This window comes from Rhipicephalus microplus, chromosome 7 (assembly GCF_043290135.1).
Source record: "Rhipicephalus microplus isolate Deutch F79 chromosome 7, USDA_Rmic, whole genome shotgun sequence".
NCBI classification, from domain to species: Eukaryota; Metazoa; Arthropoda; class Arachnida; order Ixodida; family Ixodidae; genus Rhipicephalus; species Rhipicephalus microplus.
In genome coordinates, this window is record NC_134706.1 from 159,169,237 (window position 1) to 159,182,881 (window position 13,645).

At 46.1% G+C, this 13,645-nt stretch overlaps 1 protein-coding gene across 2 annotated transcripts in view; it reads right to left on the minus strand.

Annotated features, from left to right (window-relative positions):
• The window catches only part of LOC119179842 (uncharacterized), a 193,886-nt gene extending 185,493 nt beyond the window's left edge, over positions 1-8,393 (minus strand). The window contains exon 1 of one of the 2 annotated variants that reach the window (XM_075869874.1): positions 7,850-8,393. In XM_075869874.1, the coding sequence (XP_075725989.1) occupies positions 7,850-7,929 (80 nt within the window). In that variant the 5' untranslated portion in view covers positions 7,930-8,393. The remainder of the gene's footprint in view (positions 1-7,849) is intronic. The other variant, XM_037430960.2, reaches the window with a different exon arrangement.
• Between the last annotated feature and the right edge of the window lie 5,252 nt (positions 8,394-13,645).

Genomic DNA, 13,645 nt, shown 5'->3' on the forward strand with positions numbered 1-13,645 from the left:
CCGTACCTTGATGCGGACAAGGTGGTCGGTGGTGGATGTACCCTCTCGAAATCCACACTGGAATGGGTCGAGCAATTTGTACGTTTCAAGGAAATATACAAGTCGGCAGTTCATCATTTTTTTGAAAAGTTTGCACAAGCAGCTTGTAAGTGCTCGAGGACTATAACTCGAAACTGAAGCAGGGTCCTTACACTCTTTCAAAATGGGAATAAAAATAGCCTCTTTCCAGGAAGCAGGGATAGTGCCAGAAAACCAGATAGCATTGTACAAACAAAGTAAGGTTTTTTGTGTTTCGATTGGTTAGTTTTTTTGCGTTTCAATGCCAAGGTTTCTGAGCATTTCATACAACACACGGTGGAACCAGGGGCGGAATTACTGTAGTAGTTTAGTGATGTTTGGCTAAGCTGAAAGCTTGGTTGTACACCTTGTATCTTGTACATTTGTGTTCGAGTTTTTGCTTTTCTATTTTTGTTCTGTATTTTTGGAAAGCGTCAGTATAGTGCGACGAGCTGGACACCCGCTCAAAGTGTGCACCAAGGAAGTTTGCCTGATCTTCCAAGGTGTCACCCTGTGTGTTTACAAGTGGGAGTGTGTGTGCTTGTCTTCCTGCTACCCAACCAACCATGTTCCAGACTTTTCCCTCCTGTGTATATGAATTGATCCCTGATAAAAACTTCAGCCAACTTTCTCTTTTGGCCTACCGACGCGTTCTCCTGGCCTGAGACTTCATTTTCTTAAAGATGTCAAGATTTTCGGCTGTCGGTGAGTTCCGAAGCAACTTCCATGATCTGTTTTGCTGCTTGCGCGCATTTCGGCACTCAGAGTTCCACCACGGCACACGCCGTTTTCTAGGGTGTCCATTTGTTTGTGGGATGCACTTTGTTGCAGCATCAATAAAAAATGCTGTGAAGTAGTTGACAGCAGCACCAATGTTTAAAGTACATATGTCACTCCAGCCTATACGAGCAATGGTATACAACTGTTCCCAGTCGGCTCTGTTTATGAGCCATTTGGGAACCCGTGGTGGACACAGTTGCTGTAGTTGTGCTCCAAACTACGGGGAAGTGGTCACTTCCGTACGGATTACTGATGACTTTCTACTGGAGTAGAGGCATAAGAGGCGCAGATATTATGCTTAGTTCTATAGAGGAGTAGGTATTATTAGTGAGACTATAATAGGTTGGTGCTTTTCGATTTAGGAGACACGCGCTCAATGAGAGAAGGAACTGTTCAATCAGTCGACCTCGCGCGTCGCACCGAGTCACCCCATAGCCTGCTATGCGCATTTAAGTCTCTAAGGAGAACATAAGGCTCCCGAAGTTCATCAATTAAAGATTGTAAATCATGTTTTTGTAGCTGATAGCTAGGAGGAATATATATAGTGCAAATTGTGATCAGTTTATCAAAAAGAACAGCTCGAACAGCCACTGCCTCAAGGAACGTTTGGAGTTGTGTGTGCATGCAATCCCTTGATTCACGATAATGGCAACACCTCTGGGTGATGTTATGGCATAATCACGGTCCTTTCGGAAAATAACGTATTTACGGAGGAAGTTGGTGTGTTTTGAATTTAGGTGTGTTTCTTGTGCACACAGCACTTTTGGTGTGTGTTCGTGTAAAAGTTCTTGGATGTCGTCACGGTTTCTGAGAAGGCCCTTGACGTTCCAATGTATAATTTAAGTATTCATGGTGAAAGTAAGGTAGTGCTGTGTGTACAAAAAGCAAGTAGCTCTTCAGGTGGGGAGTTTGAGTTCATGTAACAGGGCCGTCAGCAGGCCCTGTTATCTGCTTTTTTGTTTTCTTGGTGCGCTCCAAGGAGCCATGCCGCTCTTTCGGCACCAAGGGTACCGATGTATCCATTGCCTCCTTAGAGGCACTGGGTGCCCACACGTATGAGCTGGTAGTTCGAATTTCGGGCCTCGCCTGGTGAGGCGAGGCCTTGAGACCTGAGGACTCTGGAGTCTCGGGTCTCTGTTCGGGAGTAGGCGGTGTAATCTGGACTACAGCCGCCTTGGGGGCAGGTGCCACAACCACTGGCTCGGTATGTGCGGGCCGAGGGAGTGGCGAGGGCTGGTGCGGCGGTGCCCTCTGACACGCCGCATCAGCATATGTTGGGCCATAGAATGGCGAGACCCTTTTCCTTGCTTCCTTAAAAGAAATGTTTTTTTTTTTACCTTCAGTGTTACTATCCCTTTTTCAACAGAATCGAAAGTTGGGCTAGTTGGATATGCATGGTATAACTGTCAGTTCAAGCGCACGAATAAAGAGAAGATAAACTGTTTATTCGTGCACCTGAACTGACAGTTATCCCTTTTTCTTTCTTCCAGTATGCCCAGGAGCGTGAATATGCGGCATGGTTTCCTTCACAGTTTACCCAGTGGAGCAGTTGTTTGCAGTTTCCAGACACGTGGCCTAGGACTCCACATTGTGCACAAGTCTGGCGACCACGACAACTTTTAGAGCCATGGCCATACCTCTGGCATGGCTCCTGGATGAAAGAGCACACAGGTACGGCCCACCACGTGCTCCAAAACAGGCGTGACAGGTCTACTTCCCGAACCGCCGCTATGGCGCCACCAGGAAGGGGACAGTTTTCGTGAGCGCCCATCGAATCGCATGCGCGGCGCGCTTGCGCTAGTAACTATTGAGCGCATGTATCTCTGTGTGATTCGCTTCTTTTGATATCCGTGACAATAAAACCATCCATTCGGTCTTTTCATGTTAGCCTCTCCGCGGGCACTGGCACATCCCGATAGCACTCCAATGCGCCTGTCTTCTGCCAATCTCCGTCCGTCTCTTTTTTTCTCTCTCTCTCTCTCTCACACACGCGCACACACACACACACACACACACACACACACACACACATGACGGACACTGCCAGAAAACAGGCGCGTTGGAGTGCTATCGGGATTCGCCAGTGCCTGGAAAAGACCGAACGGATGGTTATATATATATATATATATATTTACATACACTACCATGTACCAGGTAACATGAAAAATATTGAAATTATGTTTCTTTGATACGCTTTCAGAATATAAAAACTGTGAACGTCTATTGTAAAGTGCCCAAAAATGATTTGTCAAGCATTCCGGCAGAGAAAACGCAGAAATGCTGATTAAACGTCACAATAATCAAAATATGTTAGTTTAAGACATCTTAACAAATAGAACAATGACTTTGTCACGCATTGAGTGCCATATCATTCAGCTAGATTAATTGTGCATTTTTCTGTCAGCCTGAGCGCAAGAAGCTGGTCCTGAAAAAAAAAAAAAAGCCAAGTGCTCGGCACGCACAGAAAAAATCAATTGGCTTTTTAACTAGACAGTGCCTCGTAGTCTACTAAATATGCGACATGTCATCGTTGTGATAAGTGAGATTAGATAAAAAAATACTGATTAGTACAACTGAGTGGGTCACTGTTGTGACAAACACCAGCTAATGTGCTGTGGCTGCGGCCCCGAGGAAGCCGCCACAACTCGTTTCCCCGTCCCTCCCGTCCATGCCCCGTCGCGCTGCAGCGGCTGCAGGTGACCCTACGACTGACACGCGCTCTCCCATAGAAAGCCGCTCCACGCGGCAGGCCATACCGTGCGCTTTATCATCCAGTGGCCATGCCTTTGGCATTGGAAGCAGCAACGAGGGTTTGGTGTGTACGGCCTGAGAAAGGTCTTTGTGTACCCTGTTTGAATGGATTCTGGCAGTTTACTGGAAGCAATCATTAGTATTAGGTGTTTTGTTGGTGTTTCCTTGTTGTCTCTTCTGATGATGATCCTTTGTACATTGGTCACATTCTGACTCCTCCACCCCTCTAGAAGTTCTGCTTTGGTCAGGCCAAGCAAATCGGCATCAGATACTACTCCACGAGTTGTGTTCACTGATCTGTGTGGTGTTACAGTGATCGGAGTGTCGCCAAAAGTTGAAAGATTGTGTAGTTTCTCAAACTCTTCTTTTCTCTCGAAATTTGAGGAGGAGGTCTCCGCTGGCCATTTTGGTAACATTGTACCCTGCCCCAAGAGTTTCTGTAAGACACCTGGCTACTACAAAGGTGGATACAGCTCTGGCTTGCTTGCCACTTTTCACACTATGGATGATGTGAAAATGGGGGATGTTTTCATTTGAACGATTGAAAAAACCAAAGTCTACGGTGCGCACGCGCTTTAAGGCGGTACGATCACTTAACAGAGGAAAAGCTCTATGCATGCCCGTTTCATTTTCTTCAGAACCGTTGGTGGCCACCTACCACAGAGCCCAACGAGGAGACGCTATAAGTTTGCGGATGCTGAAACCTGCAGACGCCAGCCATACAACGCAACTATAACCCAATGCGCCTAGACCAAGGTAGGCTATTTTCACAGGGTTAACCCTAGCCGCCAGGAAGTTTGAAAGTAAAGAGAAGAGACTAGAAGACAGGACAGATAAAAAGTGAGAGATAAAGACAAAGATGTAGGGAGAGAGAGATAAGAAAGGGCGACTGCAACAGAAGAGACTAGAAGACAGGACAGATAAAAAGTGAGAGATAAAGACGAAGATGTAGGGAGAGAGAGAGAGAGACAAGAAAAGGCAACTGCCGCTTTCCCCTGGTTGGGTCAGCTCAGGGGTGCCGTCTAGGTGAAGCCGGTGCCAAAAAGGTGTGTTGCCTCTGCTAGGGGGCCTCAAAAGTCCAATCACCCAGCGTTGGCTCAAACCCCAAAATCCCGTTTTCCCCGGACACGGCTCAGCCACACACGGCCTGGTGTGGGAGGAGATCAAAACCTCGCCGTTATCTCGGGTTCGTAGTGTCACTACACACCAAACGCCTGGTTTCACAGACGCTCCTGCGGGGACCTTTTAACAGGCAGGTTTTTCGGGCAATGTGACACATTCTGTGCAGTTCTTTTTTTTTTTTTGCATGTAGTGTGAACATTTTCTGTTCCAAATACACCAGGATGCTTTTTAGAACATGTGAAATGACTTATTAAGAATTATGTTATCAAACGAAAAGCTCAAGTCATTAAAACCAAATTAGAAGTTCATAAATCAACAAATTATTTAGACACCAGTTAAGATGCCAATGCGTCCAGAATGTTGTTCTAGTGAGGTACTCTTACAAACGGGAGATCGCAAAGGGGTACCGAGCAGCTGGAACGCGCCATTGTTCAGAAGGCGAGACCCTGACGAAAAGAAGCGACTCAACGAAGGTGTACAAAAATGTGCGCAATCCACCGACAATTTTCTTTGCAATTTATATCTGTTTATTTGTATCTCCATAGATGACGAGACTTGACCGAAATATTTATGTTTTTTACAAAGTTTATCTAGTGAGTGGCAGGGAGAGACTTAAAAGGGCAAAGCGAGTGTACTCTGGATCGGCAGGGCTTGTGCGAGTAATGTAGTCCATGTTGACTGGGGCTTGGCACTGAAAAGGTTAATGTGTACCGAAACCTAAGCAACACGAGCATTAGGTCTCCATTGAAATGTGGCTGGCACAGCCGACATTTCAACCCGTGACCGCAGCAGAGTGTGTAGAACATCCGACGAGTCATTCAAAGGTCACAGGTTTGGAGCCCACCGGTGGCAAGGTATCCTTTCGTCCGCTTTTCCTTCATCACATTTACATAGCAATTATCTCCAATAACATCCCCTACACTTTCCCTGGTATCCTCTGTTATATGTTAATGTTGTGTCTATGAAAGAAAAACAAGCCCTGAAATGTACATTTCTTTCTCGACTTAGGAGGGTGTCAGACTGGGCTAGTTGCATACTTTGACAAGCACTCGAGAACTTGTGATAATGCCACAACTGCTGTAGCATTACATACAAAATAAAGCATAAAAATGGGTTTATAGAGGGCAATGACACCATTGTGTACAAGCTTCTATTGACATGTGGCAAGAATTATGAGGGTCAAAGTGGGCGATGCATAAATGAACGTTTAAAGAACACCACTACAATGTGAAGGAAAAAAAAAAGTGGGGTGGTTTTCTCGATGCCTACTGTAGACATTGTAGCAATTAAAGTGACAACACAAGTGACGGTGTCCGTTCCATGTGCAGTGTACATGCTGATTTTCAATGAGTGTTCAATTGTAGGTATGAGCAAAAATCAGCTGACTCGCAAAATAATCGAGGCTGGAATGTCGATACACTTGAAGATAACTGTTTCTCAACTGTAAATTGCCCTTTTTATGTAAGGAGTTAGCCTATCTACGGAAGGATATGTGAATTTGCAAAATGCGTGTGATTATGATTGAAAGGCATTGTTGCCTATATATATGGTTGCCTTTTTCTGGAATAAACATTGTTGCAAGTACCACCCATCCCATCTTCATTTGTCTGTGTGTTTTTTCAAGTGCTACAAAACTACAGTATTACCTACCAACACACCCAAAATGCTACATTATAGACAAGCATAATCAATGGAAAAAATGAAGGACGGTTATATTTCTTTTCAAGTCTTGTCTTCATTTCAATTAGCTGTCATTACATCGACGAGCTGAGTGAATCTCAAGCAAAACACGCTAAATCTTGGTCAATTAAGTTAGCTCAAAGTCCATACATAAATTCACATTGGAATAGAAGCTTGATTGATATGGGGGTTTAACGTCCCAAATGGGACAGAAGCTTTGATGGGATCGATAATAGCATGCAAATTCATCTAGAAACGAATGATGTCTGCAATCGAAATTCAACTTCGAACCTCGTGAAACTGCATTAGGCGTGACAGTTGGCATTTAACCAAAATGCCCACGAGCGCACTTTCCAATTTAAACAATTTGTAACTGATACACAAATCATGCTAAATTAAAGGCATCACTAATCTCAGATGTTTAATTAAGCATCATCAATGGACACATCCTTGGTACCCGATAAGTATATGCCAAGACGTCATGACGTTTGTAATCAATTGAACAACGTTTAACAAAGCGTCAGGGCCAGCTAAAGTAGTGCTAGACTGGCGTCAGTATGACACAAGCTTCGCTACTAGGTAAGAGGTTTAAAACGCAGGTGCGCAAACCAGCGCAAGGGCAAAAAAACAGCACAGTTCTGCAGTCAAAGCGAAAACTGCTCACGCGATCAGAGCCTCGCCAGTCGCTGTTAGTATTTCGCCGCGGTTTTGTTGCCTTTACCAACATCCCACGTGCAGACCACATGCGCGCAAGCAACCTCCCGCTGAGCTATGCAAGGGTCTTTCGCAGCACTGCGACAGGCACGATATAGCCAGTCAAGCGTTTCGGCCTACATATTTCCCGCTACTCTCAAATGGAGCGTCAGGACGGAGCGCGCGTTTTTTCGAGCCACCGTTGAAAATTGGCAGCCAACGCAGTGTTACACCGTACATACCGTACGTCAGGTTCCTCGCCAACCGGCCGGCGCCAGCAAAGACGATTGCAAAGCGCAAACACAGAGAGATAGAGGGGCGAACTCGAGGCGCTTCGAGACGGTCGGCATGCCATAAAACATGAGCTGAAAGGCGCCGACGAAAGTTCCTAGTGGTCTTCCCTGGATGCCGAGGCGGATGCACGACGGTTGCGCAACGAGACACGCTTTTGGTCCCGAAACACACCTGGCGCGTACGAATGCTCGTTTCCGTAGCGTCACCCGACGTAAGGCTTCCGTGACAAACACAACGCACGTGAATTAGCTTAACGAACAGGTATAGCTGCTTCGATTTTCGCAGGACCTATCGGTCTGTAGTAGACTTGTACCGGATCTACTGGCTCGTAAACTTTTCCCACGACAGGTGTGATGAAATTGAGTTTAGGTCCGTTATGGTGGGTTGAGTGAAACGAAACTAGCTACACGAAAACGTTTCATGCTTGCGGTTCTTTCGTTACACTGCTGATAACATACACACGTCCACTCACCGAGCTTTTCGACCATGATGATGAGCATGCGCCGTCTCGCAGCGGCAGTTGACACCGCTGCAACGACTACGCAGCAACATCGTGCGATCGCTTGACGGCCTGCAGTTGGAGGCGGCGGAACTACCACTGCTGACACAGTTTCACGGGGCCACTTTCAAATCCGGGCGTTGCCAGACGGTGCAGAGCACGTACCGTACGCGCGTCGCGTTCATTTCGCTCCGTAGTTGCACCGTGGTGACGAGCTTCGCTACGCTTGAGAGTAGGCCTAGACGCTGAGCGCGACCGACGCGAAGAGAGGTTCCCTCCCTAGACGCCGACGTCCCACGCCAGTGCTCCTCGAAATAAGCCGCACTCGTACAACGGCTTCAGCTGTTCACCATAGCGACGAAGAGACACGCTACTTCTACTTCTTCTTCGTCATTTCCCGAACGCCACACACACAAATAAAGAAAAAGATACGCTTCTTGGGCGGCGTCGCTTCCGCGTGCACGCACCTCCCACCGACAGCTGAGAGGCCGACACGGCGAGGAGGAAGAAACGCTTTCGGCATGCCATGCCGCTTAATGTGGAACTTACTCGTTTTAACGCTCGTGCTGAAAATGGGACGTCAAACACGGGCCACGGTTCCACACGTGCGCCTGAACAAGCCTTCGTTTAAATAAGAAATGAGACTCGCGCGCGATTCCCAGAATTCCTTTTAAATTGAAAACACTTTCTTCTAGAGTGGTCAATTGTTCTCCGTCTACTATGTCACATGTGGTGGTTGTGGGAGGGAGTCAATATGTTGGAGGAAGTCACGGAGGAAAGAAAGAAAAAGTGGTGGCGACACTTTGATGATGATAACATGGCACTGGCAATCGCAGAGGCCTTTATGTAAGGCCCTAGTATGAGTGGGCATCGGCTAGGAGGCGCAATAAAGCAACCACGTCAAAAAGTTGTTGATAATTACTATATTCAGGTATACTTTTTTTATGAAGAAGTGCGTTCTAGTATTGAATCAAAAAATGTATTATAAGCTAGTTTCAGAACTACATCTCATTCTAGCTAGCAACTATCCTCCATGCTAGCAACAAGTGGCCGAAACCGAAACTCAGTCGTGGTAGTGTGACGTAAAGCCAACGTTTTTATGCCAACGTTTCTAGACTAGGTAAGTTGCAAAACTGACTACTCGTCACTTGGCGCCGGGACAGCTTCTGGTTTGGTGGCACTGGAGTCGCAGCAAGCTTCCGCTAGCAGACGAAAACGCGTAGTCGTCGTGTCAAGACGCCGTGGCGGCCGTTCTGAAAGAACTCTGCCAACAGTATATTATTGAGATTTGTTGTGCTGCCGCAGAAACTTAGTACTGCGTAATATTTATTGGTGTAAGGCAAATACAGTATAATTATGGTTTTCTGAACTGCCCACAATAAACAATGCTTGATATATATAGCATAACATACGAGTCTGTCGGTTAGTTGCTAGTTGGCGTACGTTCGCAATATATTTTTAGACGCGAAAACCCCAATTACAATGTCTGGCATCCTCTTTTTGTGGCTGTGTTTTTCGGGCTTGAAAATAAATTACAACTATGTGACGCAATCTCGTGGCTTTTGTCTGGTTATGCAGTCAGCTTTTTTTTTCATGTCAGCCACATTCTTTAGGAACTTAGACCGTCGAGAAGCTACGCGTGTGGCCATTTTCTTGAGCATGTCTTCCCTCTGCTTCTTCTGGATTTCCTCTAATGAAACCTGTTAACACAGCTGTAGCCAAAGCTTCGAGCAGAGACCGCACTTTGGGGTATCGGTGAGCACTTCGTAGTCATTACTCACGAGTCTGCCTGCTGACGCACTGGGACAACATGAACACTCTTTTAGATTTTCTATGTCCTCCAGAAGTTCGGCCGATTGGGTGATGGTATCTGCATTGCCAGGCGACTTGGCTAAGCGATGGTGACGGCTGCTAATGGTGACTGTCATGTCTTCTGCGACGACAACGCATTTCTTCACAAATAGTGCTCTTTTTTTTCTTTGAGCCCTAGAAACACCACAAGACGTCTTGTCGCGCCATTTTCAACAACTTTCCGCCAGCATGCAAACAAACGTGTTCTATGTCTTGAAGCGATATGACGCCACTAGTTGACGGCATGTCGGGACTTATTTCACTGTCTTCGAGCTCAGTGCTCGGAGATAGTCTATTCTTTTTCGCCGATGATATTCTGGAAAATACCCCACTCCTATCGGGCAGCTTTCACTTCTTTGTCGCGGGCCCCACGACAAAGCTAAGTGGGCAAGGTAAGCGGGTGAATTCGGGAATACTCGTGGAACGCATCCTTCGACAAGGTCCCACTTTCCTCTTGCGATTTGTACCTTCTTACTATATGACGTGAGTGAAAACCTTCAGGATGTCCTTCTCATGAAAGTGCATCTACTGACGCCGACAAGAGCTCTCGCAAGTGGTGCCCCGTGCTCGGACTCCTGTGACCGTGTTTCCATCTTTCCTATCTCTCCTATCCCCTCAGTTTGTTGTCGCTAATCACCTCACGTCTCTTCCTCTTTTCTACACCTTTACTCCTACCCCTTTTATCCCTCCTTACCCCCATCCCTTGTGAGCTACTGTTGAGGTGTCGCTCACTGAAGCAGACAGTTACGGGGCTCACTTTTCTCTTCCTTTCTTTCTTAAGAATCACCTTCTCATATCACACATACGCGAGGTGCTGGGCAGTTTCTTATCTGCACGAGCAATAGCGTGGTTCCATACCTCTCGCTGCTCAGGTACACGTGGGCAAAAAAGAAATGCCGTGATGTCTCATTTCCTGTAGCTACTCTACAGCCCAGAACGCAACATCTGGGCATGATGAAAACACGCAACACATACAAAGCAGAACAGGGCGTGCTGAAGCACAAAACTGTTCACGCAGAAAGAAGCCTCCACAGATATCGACGCTCTGCAACATGCACAGGCAATGGAGGTTACGGGAGTGACACGAGCGAGCTAGGTGTTCTGTGAGCGAGCATGCAGTAAGTGAATCCGGATGCGACAGCAGTGCCACATTTGTCACTGGCACCGGCGGCGCTGCGCAACATCGCTCAGTTTTGCAACTTACCTAGTCTAGAAACGTTGGCTCTATGCCATGCACGGCGGCAATCTGGTGCCACTGGCGCGGAGTATGAAAAGCGCGAAAGCGTCATGGAAAGCAACGAGAACCAGACGCTAAGCGGAAAGCTGATCACATCACCACAGTCATGGCCATACCAGATCTGCGACTGAGCATGCTCCATGCACAAGTTCATTGGAGTTTTCGGAAAATGATAGGTGCGATTCAGACGTATTTTGAAGCAGTGGCGTACCCAGGAAGGGAACGTCAATTTTTTCCTATTTTTTTGCAAGTTTGATTGCGTGTATATACAGGCACACATAGAAACGCACGAATGAACACACACAAAAAAAATCGACCCCCCCCCCCCCAGAGAAAAAAAAAAAACGTTTTGGGTACGTCTCTCTTTGGAGGCCATTTAGAATCGCCATTCCTCTTCTATGCAGCAGTAGAACACACCTGCTGAGCAACGTGAGGTATTGGGCCAGTTAGTTTTGCATGATTGAAAACTGAGGTACACTTCCAAACTGCTGACAGTTCGAAAATATCGTAGTATCCTTCCCCAACGTAAACAGTTGTGAGGGCCTCAAAGTCTCATAACAACCGTCGGAACCCTTTCCCATCTTTTTTCAGTGAAATCTTATCGCGCTGTGTGCGAGAAAGAGCAAGTGGTGCGAGGGTGCGTGACCGAGCCGCAGTGGCCAAGGTCTATCCGAAGAAGTCGCGAAAATTCTGGGCGAAAATTGCTTTCGAATCTGTTTTTAGTGACAATAGCACGGGAATTAGTTTATGAGAGCTGCGATTGCAGTGTAACTCTGTTTGGAGAGAACAGTGAAATACCAAATTTTATTCAAAGGTGAGACAATCGTTATGTTTAACAAATTATATTCATTTCAAAAACAATATTATACAGGTGCGGTGAGCAAGGAATATATGATAGCAGTATGAGGTAGTGGACAAGTACTGCTCCAGGGTGGCCAATCCTGCTCTGGTGAGGGAGTGAATTACCGGCAGGCAGTCTTCAGTTGGACCACAACCAAGCCTTTTTCTTTTCTTTAAAGATTCCTTCATCATGCGTTTTGAGAAAATTTATTATGCGATTGAGAATGACCCAACATCGGCATTCGAACCGAATTTCGTCATTGCATGCTCGGCTGATGCGCTTTCTCTAAGTGTAGTTCTGTTGCACTTTCTTATCGTTATGGAATGCCACCTGATCGCCTATCAGTTATCAGCTTCCTATTACTCGTATCTCGTTCGGCCTTCCCTTAACTGTTCAGGACACCATATTTGTTTAAAAAAACAACTTCGAATTTCTGACTTTGCGAGCTTAACCCAGCTTAGTGCTCCTGCTCACGTGTTCATTCTCCCCAAACTTCTTTTTCGTATTTTTCAATTTTAAAATTGTTGGCTTCAAAATATCCTCACTGTCGAAGCTTTTGTGATTTTATGGCAGTGCTCCTACTTGGACCTTTCCTGTCAACTGACGAGCTGCGCGCTCCTATATAGACGGCTTTGGTGCTTGTAAACAAACTGGCTTGCGCCCAAGGAGGTTCTATAGAACCTCTGGAGTGGCAGTCCCGGCCACGGCCAAAGGGAGAAAATGAAGCCGCAGGCGGCCATATTGCTAGAGAAAAAACAGGATAGAACCGCCATAGACCGCAATGGAATACGTGCGCTGCGCGCGTTGGTTTGCAGTTCTACAATAAAAAAAAATGAGATGGAAAACCGCTTTTAGGTGACACCGACGAATAAATGCCTCTTCTTGTTTATGGAACAAATTATTTCATGCACCCATTGTCAGCTGCACGCTTTCAGATCAATTTATTGTCGAGGTATGCTTCGCATATCGAGCTTGCTGGCGCACTATTGCGGTACAAAATGGTTGTAGTATATATTGGACGTTTTAAGAAATGTGCCTGCAGATACTCAAGATCAAGGGGAATGCGACATTTGCTCGTCTCTTTCATATATGTGTTTGTGTGTGTGTCGGCAGATTACCAGAGAATATATATAAGAAAGTTGAAATAATTAAAGTTGAAGTTAGAAAAGAGAAGTAATTAAGTAAACTGGGAGTCACCAGTAATTTTTCTAGAGTTATCGAATTCTAACCAATTTACAGGCGGAACCAAAACCGAAGCACCGATGTCGCGTGCAACCGACAAATTCCAGGAAACTTACCCCAAATGAACTGTTTATAAGAACGATTGCAGGGGCGTTAGTTAGGCATAAATTATCAACTTCCGTTGGCGACGTGTGTTGTCATGGCAAGTGCAATCTTCACAGCCTAGAAACGAGGTAGCTTGATGTTTGATATAACGCCACTCACTCCTTCTGACAGCTTTGTCTATCGGAGTTTTGGTTTCGGTTTCATCGGCAAGATAGAACGGATTTCACAGGTGTCTCATGTTGTTTTAGACACAATTGCTTTTTTTTTTTGTGACTAAATTCTATTGAAGCTACGTCAAGGAGGTTTTTGCAGATGCGCTCGGAAAGCAGGAAAAATCGAAGGTGCACTTCCACGCGGCAGTCTGGTTGTCTGCCCCTTTCTGTCGAAGCAGCATTCTTCGAAGTGAATAGAACAGAGGTGGTCACCGTCACGACTGAAAATAGCGCTAAGAAACGGGGACACAAGAAGAGGACACACGGCACAGGCGCTAACTTCCAACATAATGTTTATTACCACCGCACGCTCGCCTATATCACCAAAAAAATATATCACA